This window comes from Myotis brandtii, unplaced genomic scaffold (genome assembly GCF_000412655.1).
Source record: "Myotis brandtii unplaced genomic scaffold, ASM41265v1 scaffold260, whole genome shotgun sequence".
NCBI classification, from domain to species: domain Eukaryota; kingdom Metazoa; phylum Chordata; class Mammalia; order Chiroptera; family Vespertilionidae; genus Myotis; species Myotis brandtii.
This window is the reverse complement of record NW_005359881.1, coordinates 1,388,505-1,406,999: the sequence shown is the minus strand read 5'-3', so window position 1 is coordinate 1,406,999 and position 18,495 is coordinate 1,388,505. Positions and strand designations below refer to the sequence as shown.

The 18,495-nt window shown below is 43.7% G+C and overlaps 1 protein-coding gene across 1 annotated transcript in view; it reads right to left on the bottom strand.

Annotated features, from left to right (window-relative positions):
- TBX20 (T-box 20) overlaps window positions 1-18,495 on the bottom strand; it is a 161,136-nt gene that overhangs the window by 17,475 nt on the left and 125,166 nt on the right. Inside the window, exons 3-6 of the mRNA XM_005868099.2 lie at window positions 14,904-15,162; window positions 13,768-13,932; window positions 9,880-9,988; window positions 8,021-8,179 (exon numbers count right to left, since the gene is read on the bottom strand). Of these exons, the coding sequence (XP_005868161.1) occupies window positions 8,021-8,179; window positions 9,880-9,988; window positions 13,768-13,932; window positions 14,904-15,162 (692 nt within the window). The remainder of the gene's footprint in view (window positions 1-8,020; window positions 8,180-9,879; window positions 9,989-13,767; window positions 13,933-14,903; window positions 15,163-18,495) is intronic.

The following is an 18,495-nucleotide window of genomic DNA, read 5'->3' as shown; positions in this document are numbered from 1 at the left end:
TTGATAGACTCTATGCTTACAATGGGGGGGGGGGAGTTATTTGCTACTAAGAATCATGGTCTGAAGTATTCAACCATATGCACTGCATCTCCAAAGAATAATACATTAGGTTTGAAGCAAGAAATAAGTGACTAAAGAAAGGAAACCCTGATTAAAAGATGCTTGTAAAAGTCCCGCATGTCAGAGCTGGCAGGAACCTAGCACTGACCCAGCTATGCGATGTATGAAAAAGAACCAAGGGCCCTTTAAGGGAATCACAGCTCATCCATATCACTACGAGAGCCCACGGCAATCTTCAGAGAGACACACAAAATACTCTTCAACTGGGGAAGAGTTGTGGGTGTAAGGAGTTCCCACCATCCAAGTAATATGACATGCTCCTTTGCCAAAAGCAACTTTTCCTCAGATCAGTGTCTCTATTGTTCACTTTAAGCCACTAACACCTAAAGAATTGCTTTTATTATTACAAAGAAAGGCTTTTCTCTTTCCTTTTCAAATTTTTTTAGGTACTTATGTACTGCCACATTTTTCTTTTTTTAAATGCATCTTTATTGCTGAAAGTATTACAAATGCCCCATTTTCCCCCCATGGGCCCTCTCCACCTCACTCCCCCCCCCTCCCCAGGCCTTCTCCACAGCGTTGTCTGTCCATGGGCTATGCACATATGCGTAGAAGTTCACTAGTTAATCTCTCCCCCCATTCAAGTTTTCTTAATGTGAGCTGACCAGTGTACAAGCTGCAAAGGCGCTCTTTATCCCCCTTCGAGTAGAAATTCCCACACTCCCCTGGCTCGAGAACGTACTTCCCTGTCAGGGACTTGGCCATGCCTGAGAAATGCTCATTTTCAGCCCATGCCCATTCACTCCAGAGCAGCCACACGCACAAATCTGCTAATTTCCTTTTCAGCTCAGTTCCTGGGAAGTGGAAACAGGGAAGGAAAGAAGCTAGCTCAGTGAGAAACCTGCTCCCAGTGGGTAGCAGCAGCCACGTGGAGGGTGCAGACAAAGACACAGGAGGCCCGCGGTGGCTCCAGGTGTGACCACAGGCGTCTGGAGAGAACCTCTCTCACTCAGCCTCGGACCCCAAAGGGGGACAGTCCGAGCCGGTCTTTCAGAGCAGGGTTTCCTTTGGAAGCTCAGTTTCCAGGACGAAGGAGAACATTTTTATTTGTTTGAAATCAACTTATAAACATCTTCTAAAGCCCAAGCAATCGGTATGTCCTAAGATGATATAATACCACCAAGATGTTAAATTCCAAGACAGGAGCTGTGTCTCTCTCTACTGGATAATTATGTTAAAGTACTTTATATTTCTAAAGCGCTTTCTAGTTCATGAAACACTGCTTTCACAGTAATTCATCAGCACAGAGTTAAGAGAGATGGATTGCTTATCGTGTCCTATGCGAAACGCTGGATGGTGCAAAGATAAATACATGGTCCTGCCCTAGCAGAGCTTCAAAGGCCATGGAGGAGGCAGAGGGACACTGGGCTGAGCAGAACCGAGGTGACTCAGGTGCCAGTAAAGAGAGTGGCATCGCATCCACTGCCGTGTGAGCCACCTTCAGGGTGAGCCGACCCCAGGTGGGAATTTCAAACTGGAACTGTGCGACAGAGCGATACAGTGAAGTCTGCTTCTAAGCTTAATGACTCACGACAAGCTCATTTATAAAGTCACAAAGTAAACGGATCTACCAATGAATGAAGTTTCCTGGAGACCGTGGCAGATAATATATCTGCTGGAAAAAATAAATACAAAGAACATATGATTTCACTTCCAGGTGGAATTTAAAGAACAAAATAAACGAGCAAACAGAATGGAAATAGACTCATAGATAGAGAACAGACTGATGGTGGCCGGAGGGGAAGGGGAGTTGGACGGCTCTGGGTGAAAGAGGTGAAGGGACTAAGAAACACAAATTGGTAGTTACAAAAAAGTCACAGGGAAGTAAGTATGGCATAAGGAATATAGTCAATAATATTATGATAACTGTATGCTGCCAGTTGGGGTACTGGAAATATCGAGGGGAACACTATGTCAAGTATATAATCTGTACACCTGAAACTAATACATAATTAAAGCAAAGAAAAACCAAGGACTTGGAAAGAAGTCCTTTCACACCATCCCTCTAAGATGTGAAACATTCAGCTATGTTTGAATATTTACTAACTAAAAGGACAGGAAGTATTCTCTATCTGTTGTAATAATTAAAGAAAGACTTTTGACCCACTTTGTCCCTGAAAACCATTTTGAAAATTGTATTTGTTGGTCTTTATATTTCCAAAAGGTAAGGGTGTTGCTTGCAGCATTGTCGTGGAGAATAGTCCCAACACGTAATGTTGTTCAATTGGCATGTCACCACATCTTACCACCTAAGCTTTGAATGAGAACATGAATTAGATTCAACCAGTTTTCAGATTTCTTTGAGATTTTCTCTCATTATGAGAATGCTATACTTCCAATAGTCTTTAAATCCCTCCTTCATGAGCCCTAGGAGTATCAGTGGTAACTTTTTTTCCTTACATTTTGATATAATTTCAAACAGGAAAGCTTAGAGAACAATGCAGGGTGCTCTCATACACCTCGACTTACCAGTTGGTCACAGCAATGATTTCACTCGAGTGCACTAATTAGAAAAGGAGCTGGAGACATAACCAGCTACTTACTTCCTCTATGGCCCATGTTATATAGTTCCAGGGAAAACAGCTGCTTTTGGAAGTTAGGGGGGAGCTGAATGGAGCTCTTATTACTAAAACTGTGGGGGACGCTGGATTCACACTCCCATCTTGGACAGGTTTTATGAGTATTGTGAGCAGCGCAGGGACCATGGGTTCCAGTTCTTCACCAGCCACGGTGCTCACTGCGCTATCTCCTGACTCTCGTCTCCTGGGCTGTCAGCAATCATCACCCGGAAGCATTTGCTGAACTTCGCTTCCAGGGAAAGCAGTCAGAAATATACATCATCTTTTTACCAGTTAGAGACTAAATCAGTGATTCTCAACCTTCTGACCCTTTAAATACAATTCCTCATATTGTGACACAACCATAAAATTATTTTCATTGCTACTTCATAACTGTAATGTTGCTACTGTTATGAATCGTCATGTAAAAATCTGATATGCAGGATTGGGGGGGGGGGGGGGCGGTGAAAGCATTTTATTTTACTGGATTTTCTATCTTAAGGTAAAATAATTTTTAGATAGAATTTTAATGCTCTAGGTCAGGGGTCCTCAAACTTTTTAAACAGGGGGCCAGTTCACTGTCCCTCAGACCGTTGGAGGGCCGGACTATAGTTTAAAAAAAAACTATGAACAAATTCCTATGCACACTGCACATATCTTATTTTGAAGTAAAAAAAACAAAAACAAAATGGGAACAAATACAATATTTGTATTTGCATGTGGCCCGCGGGCCATAATTTGAGGACCCCTGTTCTAGGTAATCATGCATTTTTAAAGATCAAGCACAGGTTTTATTCCATGGACATTTAAATAAAAGCCAGTCATTATATAGAAATTCATCTCTGAAGATATGGTTTTACATCCCTTTATGAAGTTTGGAACAACTGGAGAAGTCACACATTTGAGAGCTGATGAGAGAAGGGACCTGAGTTACAGACAGTGATTCAGTTGGACATCATTTGGTTTGCCCCCTTTTATAGAACACCTGCAGCCTGTAACACTGTTGAACAGTGTCACCCGTGTCAAAGGTAAGGACCCAAAACTAGTCAACCAGTGAACATAGTATGTAGAGTTTTGATTAGCCAAACCACAGGTATGGCTTATAATTCAAAAACAAATTTAAAAAGCAGCAATATCTTATATTGGGTGTGAGGAAAAGGCATTAACAAGTAAGGACAGCACACTGTGCTGAAGAAATCCTGTAGTTAAGTGTACATGCACTTATATGCAAATCACCAACTAATTCAGGTCAAAACATATGTCCTTTTCCACATATGATCTTAATAACAGAACACAACGCATGTCCTAACAAAACACCCACTCTTTCAGCACCCCCTTATCTGTGGACAAACGTAAGCATGACGCGGGGTGGGGGGGCAGAGTTTGACTGCCAGCTGTGCCAAAGAGAGGGGACCTTCCCGTGGCTGACCGTCCACGTGACACCACTGGTCTCCTCTGGTTCCCAGGCGCGAGGTGAAATTGGCCCTCAGAGACCATTTCTCCAATTATCAGGGAAAGATCTGTCCCAAGGCATTTAAAAATGAAACCTGACCTACACTTCAACCCTACGGCAGTGGTCTGCCGCTCTCAAAACAATGTATGACCTTTAAATCTTAAATTATAAAATAGTTTGTTGAAAGTATAATGTGTTTAGCTTTTATCTAATAATGTAGACAAATGTGATCATTTCCTCGCCAAAACCAGAGGCAAAAAAATAATAATTTGTAAAAGTCCCATTTTCCATTACTCATAAATAAAACCACCAGCCATAATAAATGAGATGCTTTTTCGCAAATTGGAAAACTCTGAGTTGGCTTTTAATAGATATGAAAATACCAGTCCTATCTAAAGGTTAAGACATATGAAGGTGATCCTGAATGCGAACTTTTAAATTTTCTTCTTCTCTCTTGTTTTTTTGTGCATAGAAAACTTGTAATATTTCTACTATCCTCAGTAAATATTTATTGTATCTCCTATATACAGGGTGTCCCCAAAATATATACACACTTTAACAGCCGGTAGCTCAATTTTGAAAATGAGATGTATGTTAATAAACTCTGTCTGTATAATTATTCAAAGTGTGTGTATACATTTTGGGGACACCCTATATTTATTTCAGGAAAGCCAGTACACAAACATGACATAATAATGAAAAAGCAGAGGTGGGAGGCCTAGAAAGCATCAAGGATAACTTTAGAAAATTGTATAGGACTAAAGAAAATACTAATCCTCAAATTGATTTATTCACCCCATATATGTTTATTAAACATGGATTTTGATTGGTTTTATGAGGTTTATAAACCGTTCAAACTGGCTTGAAAATCAAATCTTTGACCATTACTTGAATTTCAAGTATATATTTGGCACTGTGCTAGGCATCAGGTAAAGGGAGATGCATAGAAATAAACCGACTATTTTCATTGGGCAACGTTTTCAAACTCAGTTTCCAAACCTTGACACTGTCAGTGGTAATGTCCTTGGCCTGCAATCTGGCATGATGCCACCGAAAAGGAGGAAGGAAGATCCAGATTTGTGACCTTGGGCAGGTGTGTTAACTACCCTGAACCTGTCTTTCCATCTACAGAGTGGGGCTCAGGGGGGCCTTCTTCAGGGGTGTCAGAATTAAATGAGATACTGAGGAAAAATGCAGAGAGGTTTCTCTAAATTAAAAGTAATAAATCCAAACCATGAACTTTAGTTGGATTCTATCTAGTTCAGAGAGGGGGAGGGGGTTATAAAAGACATTTGTTGATCCATCCCGAAAACTGTAATATTAACTGAATTTTAGATGATATTAAGGAATAATTCTTAATAATTTTCTTAGCTATGATAAAGATATTATGGTTACAAAAATAATATTCTCATATCAGTAAGTATTTGTGGGAGTATTTACAGGTAAACTATCATGATGCATGCAACTTAGTATCAAATGATTAAATGAACAGAAAGTATGGATACATACAGAGATAGAAATGGGGAGGAGGCGGCAAAGTGACAAAATGTTAATTTTTGAATCTGGGTGGAGTACGTGAGGTTCACTTTACCATTTGTTTAACTTTCACATATTTGACATTTTCTAACAAACATGGCTTCTACCAGATGCAGCCAGTGCTAATGGCCATTCTGACCGCCGGTTTCAGATCACTATCATCTCATTACACTGGCAGGTAAGCAGTGAGCACTTGTTGAAAACGAAAAAAAAAAATGATCATAAAGAGGTGAAACCCTCTAAAAAGGATGTCTCGGGGTCCGTCGGAGTCACAAGCCAAGAGGACACCAGGTACCTAAAGCTTAGAGATAAGGACACTGACTGTTGCACTCAACACCTGGATTCAAATAGAGAGGAGTGCAGGAAGGTCACCTGGGGGAGCTATCCCTAGAAGGTGACACAAAAATACTGTTGTTCCCATCACATAAAATCACTGTGGGGATTAAATAAAACAATGCACTTTAAATGGTGCCTTGCACACAGTAAGTACCCAAATATTAGCTGTTATAATGATGTAAACAATAACCTCCTAGTCCCATGAACCTTGGTTTGAGAGGTCCTGCTAACATTTACTCAGCTCCTTCACTTATGAAACCAAATCTAAGATGCTATCCTGTGAAACTTCCTTTAGTTTTGCTTTCACACTTTAAGATGATTAGTATAACATTTGTGCATTCATGTATCTCATTAAAAAATATGCCATTAACATTTTAAAATGCCAATGATGAGAGATCCTCTTTGGACATTCCAGAGACAGTTCTTAGTAACCACACGCCTCACTTATAGAGTGCCTTATGGTTTCCAGGCATGATTATGCACAGTCTGTCATTGGATGCTCACAGGACTTCCCTAAGATGGTCTGGGCAGTTCTCAGTCCCAGTCGCAGGTAAGAAAAACGGCAGCCATAGTGGTGACATGAAACCTCCTCAAAGTTGATAGGAATTACAGGTGCTCACACCTTACAGTCACACCTCCTCTCAGCCATCGGCCCACATCCTTGCTTTGGGCTCTCAATTCCTTATTTAAGTAGGGCTATCTGGGCTTTCAGCTTGGTCTTTTTTATTATTATTATTATTGATTTCAGAGAGGAAGGGAGAGGGAGAGAGAGATAGAAACATCAGTGATGAGAGAGAATCACTGATTGGCTGCCTCTTGCACACCCCCTACTGGGCATCAAGCCAGCAACCCGGGCACATGCCCTGGACTGGAACTGGACCCTTTAGTCTGCAAGCCAACGTTCTTTCCACTGAGCCAAACCAGCTGGGGCTCAGCTTCTTCTTGTCGCTTTTCCAGAGAGACCCAAGACCCTGTCTTCTCTGATGGACCATCCCACTCTAACAGTCATTCACTCGGAACCCAAAATATAACATCAAGACAGGAGCAGAGCCATAGACCTGGTGACCCATAACTATTCAAATGAAAGCAAGATGCAAAGACCTAGCGAGGTGCACACCACCGAATTTGTCAAGTAACCTGACAGTGTGGGTTCTTCCTCCTGAAACACAAGGAATCCCAGCTGGTCCCTCCGGCTGCGGGAGACTTTCTCATCTTCTCTCAGCCTTGGCTTCCTCACTACAGAATGTCACCATTACCCCCAGTCTGTAAGATGATGCTCACCGCGAGAGAAGAAAATATATGGGGCAGCGTCCAACAGCACCCAGTTCCTACTAAGACTTTGATAAATATTTATTGAATTGAACTAACCCATATGGATGAAAAAATGTGAGGTACAACAGAGAGTAGACAATAGATAACTCAATATTATAAATTAAATATCTTGATGTTAATTAAATACACACTGCTTGCCTGCTACAGTTTATTATCTAAAGAGACATTTAAAATTATTCTACTAGAATGATCACACCGTAAATTACAGCTGAATAAGCCTCAGAAAGTGTCTAAAGTATCAGTAGTGTGGGCAGTTGGCTAGAATGTGTGTGCTAATTCAGCAAAAAAAAAAAGGTGGGGGGGGAATGTCTATATTTTATGGGGCAATCAATGAGTGTATGGTTATGTACCTTAGGAGGCTCTATCAGGAAGAGGAAAAGGAAGCAGGTAATTTCTCGAGAAGAAAATCTGAGAAGCCAGATAGGGGCAGGTTTGGGTCGGAGAGTGGGCAATGAACAACCTAACCAGGAGTACAAAGATTCTAGAAAAGATGGTGCAATACAGACCTTCATAACCTTGAGCGTGGCTCACTCAACACACGAAGAGGCCCTGGCTGATACTCAATAGTGCTCTCCAAAGAGAACTTCTGTTTCAAGTACTGGGATCCTTGTTCTCCCCACAAAAATGAAAGAACCTTCCAAGTCCTTATCTTATTCAGGAGATGAACTGTGAACGGAGCACTCACCAGTTGATTCTGGTAGGCAGTGACTGCCGTAAAAACTGTCTCTGGGAAGATGAACGTCCTGAATTCTTCAGACTTCAGATTGAGCAGCGAGGCCGTGTGGTCTTTCTTCTTAATGATGTGCACCCGAGGCTGGTACTTATGCATCGAGTTCAAAATGATCTACAACAAAGACATGGGGAACGCTGGATGTTAGGTGTTCGTATTGCTAAACAGCCCGAACTGCAATGAGGCAGACACAGAACCATCAAGTCTACAGTTTCAAATTCAGTGTTAAGAGTAGGAGCTACCCTGTTCCATTCCTAAAGCAAGTCATTTTCACAGGATACTGCAGAGTCATCCTTGTAAATCACATTTTATCAAACCAACCGCACAGAATATAGGTCGTTTCAAGTATCTTTTCAAAAATGATAGGGGAAAGTCATGTACAGAATACATTTGTTTTTAAATCAAGTCTTTAAAATATTTTTTTGTGTGTTAGTCTGGTTAGATCAAAGGAGATATGTCTACATTTTCCAAAGTAAGAAATTGTATATGCTAGGAGAACAGATTGTTATTAACGGGGGTGTGATATTAGACAGACCTGGATTAGAATAGTGAATCTGCCACTTTCTAGCTCTTTAATCTTGGAGCCAGTGATCTCTCCTCTTCAACCTCATCGCAAATACAAAACCAGTATTAACCCCATAGGGTGTGGTGGGGATTAGAGGATGTAACCCTTGTAAATCACACAGCAGATAGGAAGTGCTCGTTATTTAAGACCACAGAGTAACATCACAGATGGTTCCTTAAAAAGAAATCTTATCAGACGTGCGAAGGCCTGTGTCAGTGGTGTTTGTTCTATTAACTATTGCTAAGAGCTCAGCGTACCAGTAGCTCCTTTTCCACATTTTTATGAACTCCTTTATTGGCCCCAAATCATCAAACTGTTTTGTTTTTAATTGCAAGACTTCTCTGTGCTTTAATATTCATAAGACTCTCTACATAGGGGATATAGAATGAGTAAAAAGCACTTTCCCAAACTTCTTTAGACATCATTTCAAATGGTTGGCTTGGACCTGAAACCAAATAAATTGCTTCTGGCGTTGCCAACATCCATTTGCCCCTGGGGGCCTTGTTTATCGAGACCCAGTCAGAGTAACGGGGTTAATTCATAACTCTGCTGGTGGTGCTGTCAGAGGTTGGAAGCAGGTGAACAGGTTTCAAACTTATCTGGACATAAACCCTGTGGTTCTACTGCATCTCACGTGAGTGCGCTCAATGGAACACCCTTTGGGCAACCCCCAAGTGGGGAGGGGGAGGGGTCTCAACCCCATTCCTTTTATGCTGCATTATCTGACATACCACTGACAGAACTCAGATGTATAACCCAAGAGGGGGCTGTAGTAGCCTGCGACATGCATGTTCTCTTTGTTTAATGGGCAAAGGCAGAAAGCAATTGCTAAAGTCTTGGGAAATCCATGGTGCTGAAGGCCCTGCCCCCTTGCATAACAATGGCCTCCCAACAAGATGAATACTTGGAGGGTCTCTTAGAGCAGTGGTTCTCAACCTTCCTAATGCCGCGACCCTTTAATACAGTTCCTCATGTTGTGGTGACCCCCAACCATAAAATTATTTTCGTTGCTACTTCATAACTGTAATTTTGCTACTGTTATGAATCGTAATGTAAATATCGGATATGCTATATGTGTTTTCCGATGGTCGAGACCCACAGGTTGAGAACCGCTGGGAGGATTCACAGCGAGAGGGTGGGAGGGGCAAAGGGCGAGGCGGAGATTAGAGGGAGGAAGTTTTGTGTGACTTCTCCATCCCCTTCCCTTCCCGTCCTGGGGAATCCACACAGTCCCAGGTGTCGTACTTACATGGCCATGTTGATCCAGTTCATTGTTGGTGAGCTTCACCTTTTCAAAGGACACCATCTGTTTGAGTAGCTGCTCACCAGTAAAAGGGGAGTCTGGGTGGACATACAGCCTGAGAAAATTATGAGAGATTCCATTGAGGCATTTTTAAAAAAATCCTGCTCTCTGTGGGTTATAAAATATTCTGATTCCAAAGGAACACAAAACCCCTGTATAAATGGTGAATTTTAGTTACCCCGTATAATGTCAGATTTAATAATATAGCAATACCAAAATAACTCTAAAACCTCTAAATGTTTCTCTTCATGTACAATGCTCTAAAAGGAGTAACACTTAATAAATTTTCTATCATCTGTTGGGCAAGCCATTTTTAAAGGTGGGGTTTTTCCTATCTATCTAATAGGCTACTGGGCTACTTCTGTAAAATATGAGATCTAATGGTATAGGTATTTTCAAAAGAAAGAGTAGGCTACACTAATTGTATAATAAGTTCCCAGGATGAGCATTGCTAAAAATCAATGAAAACAAAGAATTTAAAAAAGAATTCTAGAGACTGCAATCATTTAAAATTGAAGGTGACTGAATTTAAAGTTTATATTCTTTATAAATACAAGGCAGAGTAACTTTAATACAGGGACCTGGGAACTTTTAACAGTCCACACAACATAACATTGTGAAGTGATGAGAGTGAAAACAAGCTGGGAACGCTTCAAATTATTCAGTGTATTCATTTGTAAACAGCTTAAGCAAAAAAAAAAAAGTATTTATCAGGAATTTATCATCTATTGATCAGCTGCTACGTGCAATCTTTCACAGTTAAATGTAGAGCATTTGTTCTACCTCTAAAGGTCCCACTGAGCACAGCTCTTTGTAAATCCCAACCATGGTATCCACTTGACATAAGCTTTTCTGAAGTCGGGGAGATTACAGAACCAAGGAGGGGAAGGAGATGGGCTCGATTCAACAGGACAGATTCCTTCCTGGCGGTAACAGGTTACTTGTATATTAATTGTCTATAGGATAGTGTAACTATAGCTAAACATAAACATTACGTTTGGGGCGAAGGCCCGGGAAAGGTCACAAAACCTTTCCTTGCGGTGTTCACGTGAAGAACAAGAAGTCGGTGTCGTGGTCGGTCACAGAAGGGGATGGAGAACAGAAGCATTGGGTGCACATGCGGAAACAAAGCCCCCGGAAGCAAAGCCCAGGAAAGGCTGAGGGCGATAAGTAAGGATTCTTCCTGGACCCGGGCAAGAGCCAGGAAGGCTTCATTCAGGTGTCTGCTTGCCTGCCTGCTTGTTCCATTGCTCTTTTTAGGAGGAGTGCTCAAAACTGCCTTTCAGTTGAAGAATTCTTTGACGACACAACCATCAAGTGTCACCCTCCAAGGCTATACCTTTATAGTGCAGCTGTTTTACTGACCAGCCCCCGTCCCAGCCTCCCTGCCAAAAAGACGTCCCAGAAGCTGCTGAAATGTTCTCTCTTCACTATCAATTCACCAAATGTAGTCATATCAATAAAGCTCAGCACACCTAAACATCAATTACTTTAAAGAAAAGAAAACGTTCTATGCGAAAATAGAGAGAGCACTATTTTAGATCTCGGATAAAGTCTTGCCCATTGTTACGGTCAAATGATATTGTCAAGCAGTATTTCCTCTGATTAGGAACAACTGACTGATGAAGTTCAGTCTCAAATAAAATGGGTCCAAGAACAAAACCACAAGGAATTTCCAGCGTCGGTACAAAAAATGATCACCCTCCCAAGTCCCCCTCCTTTTCCTTTACGGAGCTAGAAAATACAGCACTATTTCTTTTTTTAAATAATAAAGAATAGTTGCTTAAATTACCGCGAATGTTTCTATCCCCTCCTACTTCTATCCTACTGAATATTTCTGCACTAAATAGTTTTATCTGATCTCAACATAAATAAGCTGAACTAAGATGAATGAAAAAACATACAGGAAGCCCCTCTTCTCTCGAGGTCCCTGGGACTTAAAATTCCAGCAATAGCTTACACATGCTTCAGTTAAGATAGGGTATTGGTACATGCTTTCCTCCTTCAACCAGAGCAGATTAGTAACATAAACAAGGCATGTCCTAGTCCTCAAAGTCCTGCTGGCCTGCACAGCTCCCCTTACCTTCAGATAGGAAGAAAACGTATGCTAAGTCAGAGTGATTAACTTCTCAGAGGAAAGACTTTGAAGGGGGGAAAAAAAACAGTGATTAACTTCTCAGAGGAAAGACTTTGAAGGGGGGGGGGGGAAAAAACATTTGCTTGTAAAAATGGTTAGGAATCTGCTAAAATCTCTCCTTTAAAAGCTTCAAAGTAATGTGAAGCCGCTATTTAGTAGTAAATAGTGGAGAATACTAATTATGTTCATTTTAATATCTATAGTAAACTGTTTAAAAAATGAGTAAGCATTTTTTAAAATGTCTTTAGTCACGTAATCTGTTTTTAACGTGCTGACCTGGAAGGGTTGGGGCTGTCCTCCCTGGTCTCCGTGGGCATGGGAAGCTCTGGGAGGCTCCTCTGGTCTCTCCTCCCGGGAGCCCAGAACACGGTGGGCTCAGTAATGGCATCAGCTGCCAAGTAAGCTAATGTTCCGTGTGAACCGTGTGTGGAAATGGTCTGTGTAGGTTCTGTGCCTTGACTAAGACTCCAGACTACACACTTACAAAGAAGCAGCTGGACCTTCAACGTTCCCAATCTTCCCATTGAAATAAAGTCTCAGCTCTGATAGGAACTTTCAGTCAATTCTATACATTAGCCCGAAAACAACTTGAAAGCTGTGAGCCTTGGTTTTAGAACCATGAGTGTAAGTCAGCTGGTATCCTTTGTATTAAGGCTATCACTACGCAGCCTATCGCTATAGCTGTTAACTGTTCACAGAAGCAAGTATGTGAATAGGAGGTCCAACCCCCCTGCCCAACCCCCCAAAGCTCAATTGGGCAAAGCAGCAATAATAATGGTTTACCTGTGTGATATTTTAAACAGGGTTCTACTGGGAAAACATTATTACCAATGAAAGCGCAAAAGTAAACATGTATGATCCCTAATATCCCAATTGAGTAATGTTTCATGTAAAAAAAAAAAAAAAAAGCTAACCTGATGTTGAATTACATTCATCCACTTAAATTTTCAACTTAAAATCTCTGAACCCTTTCTGGACAAAAACAACCACATTTTACCAGAATGATATTTCTTACGTGCAGATATAACTGTATTGTGAACAAATATTTACTATAAGTAACCACTTTTCCAAAAAAAAAAAAAAAATGCACTTTTTAACCCTTTGAGTGCCAACCAATATCCTAGGAACTATGCTAAAATTGCCAAGGCATTTTTGCTGATTTTACAGCAGTTTAGGAAAAAAATTATGAATCGCAAGTAAATGAAGTTACATATTCAAAAACTTAAGGAAACCTTTACTACATTGACATATTTAGCAATATCATCATCACTAATAAAAGCAGACTTAGAACTGGACGCCATTCCGAAGCTTTGATAGCGCTCCTGGCACTTTTGGCGAAAGACAGACAGGAGGAGCGCGATCACGCTCCCCGGCACTCTAGGGGTTAAAAACAGGATTTTTAGGGCAGCCACTTCCTACTAGAAATGATGAGTGGCATATGAAGGGGGCCCAGATTTCTAAGGAATACTCCAACTGCCACTTGAAGATCAACTCTGACATGAATTAAGCGGAAAAGGCACAAACCCTGCCTTTCTCAGAGACTGGCTGGTATTTTGTATAGACGATCCCAGAGTGTCTGTGCTGGGGATCCTACCAGAGCTCAGAGCTTTAAAAACAGACCTGCTTAACATTCAAACCGCCAGGGCAGGAGGCACTCTGCTAGCAGGGTTCACAGGCAAACGTCTGGAGGCACAAACCTGGCCGGCAGCGGTGGGTCCGCCTTGCCAGCCACCAGCCAGGAGGAGCGGTGGTAGGCGTAGCGGTACCTCTTGTTGTCCACGGGCACGATGTCCATCAGGACTATGTACTTGGCCTCGGGATCTACGCCGGAAAACGACACGCGGATAGTAGGGAACATCCTCCTGACACAGGGAGACAGAGAGGACCGGCCTGAGCTCGCACAGCCCGAAGAGCCGCTGAGTTAGAGGGAAGGGAAGGGTAAGACCGCCCCCCCCCCCAACTCCCAGAGGCCCCCAAACCCTTTCTGCTTCCTGTAAAGCCAGAGACGTGAATTTGGAGACCTACGTGCTAGATAATTTTACGGGAGTCTCATGGCTGGGGAAAGTTATGTTTCATTTCGTTTTGGATGCCCAAGGTCTGTGATTACGGAAAAGCCTAGCTTTTCAGCAAGCCCACTGGGCTCTGACCCAGGGTCTCCGGAGCGACCCAGCCCTGCAACTCCCTGGGGTGGGAGAAAACTCGCTCCTGCCACAGAGAGCAGAGCAGGATTCTCAGCTTGGGCTTGGGGGGCCTTGACTGTATTTCCCAGCGTCCTGAGAGCCGGAGCCCAGGGCCACCGACCTCCAGAGCCTGGCTTCCCGCCTGCCCGGAGCTGCCCAGCAGAGGCACCAAGGGCCTCAGCGCCCTCCTCCCCAGAGTGCCATCCTTACAAACCTCATCTTACCGCCCAGCTTTTACTTTTCCTTCAGTGGGAACTGGAGGCTTCTGAAGATTGAGGCCCAGATAAAGGAAGCTACCTGCCTCCCTTGCAGCACCCAGTTGCCCCCCTGTACCCTGGACTCCCTCCAGATGCCGAGCCTGCACCCCCAAACCCTCCCGGCCTGCGGGGGGCAGACATTCCTGGCCCCTGTGCCCTTCTCATCCAGACCGAGGTGCGGTTTCCCACGGCCAGATCTTGAGAAAGCAAAAGCCTGGGGATTCTCTGAGCAGCACTTTCCACAGTAAGCCTGCGGGAAGAAGCCCTCCCGGAGCGAAGCAGCTTCCTCTCTGTGCAAGGAACCGAACCCGCAGGGATTCACCCAGCTCCTGGAAACGCCCCCAAGCCTCCCAGGGAGCACTCCCCCACCCGGTCCTCCCTGCCAAGGCCCCCTACCTGCCAGACTTGGTGATGATCATCTCTGTGCCCAGTTCGTGGAATTTGTCCCAGAGCTCCTTGGTCTCCAGGCTGCAGGCGATCTTAGCCATTTCCTCGCTGGGGATGATGGGGGTGGTGGGGATCAGCGGCTCGGTGCACAGCGAGGAGGACGCGGGGCTGCCGCCGCCGCCTCCGCTGCCACCAAACTCCCCGTGAGCATCCAGGCTGGTGAGTTCGCCCAGGGGCTGGGCGCAGGATGACTTCTCCACAAATTGTTCTGCAAGAGAATGGACCGTGACAGCTAATGCTGTGAGCAAAGATGCAGGAAGGAGAGCCGAACAACTGAAATGGAGACCCAGATTTGACCTTGAAAAAGTTAAGCTCAGAAACTTCAGGAAGTCCACTGAGAACCCACCTGATATAAACCAAGCATGTGGCTCCATGGAGTGGCGCGCCCGCTGCTCGCTTACTGGACCGAGTGAGCGAGTGCCAGAGGCATGGCTGTTACCACCACGACTCAAGCCCACACCGGAGAAGAGACATGTGAGGGCCAGAAAGGGGTGACCACGATGGATAACAAGCAAGGGTTCCTGTTTGCATCCCTCCCAAGTCCTAGACTTCACAGCCTGTGGGAGCTGGTGCCAGGGCTGCCCCTTGGACAACCGAGAGAGACTTCTGTCCAGGGAGAGCCAGGGAGTGAAGAGATGAGCCCTTCCTCTCAAAGTCCCCTCTCCATAGAAGAAGGAAACGTGGGTGGGAGTGGAGAGGCGGTTAAAAATAAAAAATCAAGTCATTTCACTTCTCTGCCTGGCTCATTTATAGGCCTCAGCATGTTAGATTAGAGCAGTGGTTCTCAACCTGTGGGTCTCGAACCCTTTGGCAGTCGAATGACCCTTTCACAGGGGTCACCTAAGACCATCCTGCCTATCAGATATTTACATGACAATTCATAACAGTAGCAACATTACAGTTATGAAGTAGCAACGCAAATAATTTTATGGTTGGGTCACAACATGAGGAACTGTATTTAAAGGGCCAGAAGGTTGAGAACCACTGGATGAGAGCATTTGCAGGATGTCCCTCCCAGCCCGAGATCTTATGAAAGGCTAGCATTTCGCTGGTTAAATCACAGGAGTGTGCTCTCTGGGCCATTTCTGGACAAAAAAAGGTGTGAGAATTGAGGAAACCAACCCGAAACCCAGGCTAGCAGGCACATTAAAGTAGGAAGGAGGCAGGAATACCACTACCAGGAACCAAACATTTCCCCCCACAGCTGATAAGGGCCTGGGACTCCACCAGTCACTTTGATGGAATACAGGGGGACTTTTGTAATTATCCCAATTATCTTGCATCCCTTAAAAAAAAGAGAAACTACTTGAATCTGCTATGTGAAACTGACCGCCAAACAACTCTATTCTAAGTGCCCCCAAGGAACTGAAACCAGTTCTAAACGTAGGTATGTACATCCTATACTTGTCTATAAAATGTTTTGTCTGTATTTCTCCTTGACTTAGGGCAGCAAATAGAGCATTTTTACCTTTTCTTCTTTTACAATAACAATCCAACTCTTAGGAACGTTTTAAATTAAAAATCATCCAATTATTTATCTTATCCCTATATTTTCAAATTGAAAACAAGAGACCCATGCTATGGGGAAAATCTTATCCTCTAAGAATATTTTCAGAGGCTTATTCACATAATGACTTCACAGGGAATTAAGAGGGAGCCTTGGGAATTTTCTTATTTTCTGACCATTGAAAAACGCAAACTCCCTCAGCCTCAGACTAACTAACCAGTGCGTCAGGGCTGGGACGTGGAGGAAGCGGAAGAAGAAGAAAACCACACGGAAATGCTTTTGCACAATGTCAGACGTCAATTATATCTCAAAAAAAAAAGCTTTTTTAAAGGAAAAGTCTGAGGCTATGCTTCTAAATAGACTTAAAGTGTTTCAATGGGCAGTCGGGAGACACTTTTGGCCTCCACCCTGGCTTCAACAGCTCAGTAGGGTTTCATACCGTATTCCCTCTTAACAGAACCTTCCGTCTTTCTCTTGCCTGGAGTCCATGGCTACACAGTCACTAATTGTGCTCTGTGGAACTGACCCCTAAAAGGGACCGGAATGACTTCTGGTTCCTCCAGGGGGCTGCTTAGCCATGGACGGGGTGTGCGGTGAGGGAGGGGGTGGTGGCTCTGTGAGCTGGGCATCCTTTAGAATGTAGATCGGTGCTTTTTCTCAGGAAAATAAATAGACAAGGAGGCAAGGCTGAGAGGACAGTGGCCCTGAAGCCGGCTTGTTTCCCAGGCTGCTGCCTGTCCTTCTGGGAGGAATTTTAACCTGAAATGGTCTTTTCCTGCTGGCTACCAAACGGTGATAGGGGCAGCAAGAAAGAATCCGGGAGCCCCCAAACAGGAGTGGGTACCGTTGGCAAGTCCCACAACCAAACTTTGGAATTGGTGGTTGATTTTTTTTCCTGCACGGCCTGGGTTTGTTTAATTGGTTGTTTCCATTCCGTTGGCAGGGTTAGGTTTAGATGGGAGGGTGGGTGGGAAAAGCCAGGAAAAAGCGAGAGCCTCGGAGGAGAGACTTTTTGACGTTATGTTTTCTGGAGCCCTTCCGGTTTCTTCTTCCTTAGTTCTGAGTGGCTACAGGGGTTTTAATTCTCTTTTTCTGTCCAGGCCCCTTGTTTTTCATCTCTAGGGCTTCATCTTTCATATTATTGTTGTTGTTTTGGATGTGAAATGTTAAATTGTTGGGAAAAAAATGGAGGGGGTGAGGGAGGAAAAAATTGGGAGAGTTAAAAAGAAAATATTATCCCGTTTGCTATTGGATGTTTTTCACTGTTTTAGGGCTCTCAGCTGGTCGGGATATGAAATAATTATTTCCTGGGGCCCCAAGAGGTGACACTGAGAAGAGGTCTTTCTCAGTTGTAAAGGGACAGTGAACCACACCTCTGGCAGTTTCTTCCCCACATAATTCACTTGTGCTCAGGGGAACATAATCCCGTTCCTCCCTGTCCTCCGAGCCTAGAGTCTTCTATAAATGGTAAAGGTTGCTGAATAAACAGTATAGCTAAAAGTTGAGGAATTTGGGAAATGGTGACTGGCTGATGTTTTTGCCAACCTCTACTTGAAATGCCGCACTTATAAAATGATGTCTTATGGCTAAGTCTAGAACTTCTGTGAAGAAAATGGCTCAGGCGGGGAGAACTGGCTTCCCCTCCAGCCCCTGACTGTGGTTTTAAGAACTAACCCTGTTTAAGAACTAAGCCTACCCAGTCAGGAGGAAAACAAAATTAAACTAGTTTCTTGTGAAATCGAGCGCAGTCTCCTTGGATTCAACTGCACAAGCAGGTGTTACGCGTCTTTGAAAACGGCTTTTATTATAATATATCCTTCAGTGTTGTTATCCCAACAGCTATCCACCCACACCCACTCCTCCTGGGATTCTAGGCGAAGAGGGAGAGCGCCTACCGCCTGAACGAGATTCGAACCCGCTTGTTTCAGACTCGGAAGCTCCCAAAGAAAACGTGGGCTTTAAAGGAAAAAACCTCCCACCCCCGACTTAGGGCCTGTGGCCTGAGGGTCACCCTCCCGGGCCCCCCGCAGCCCG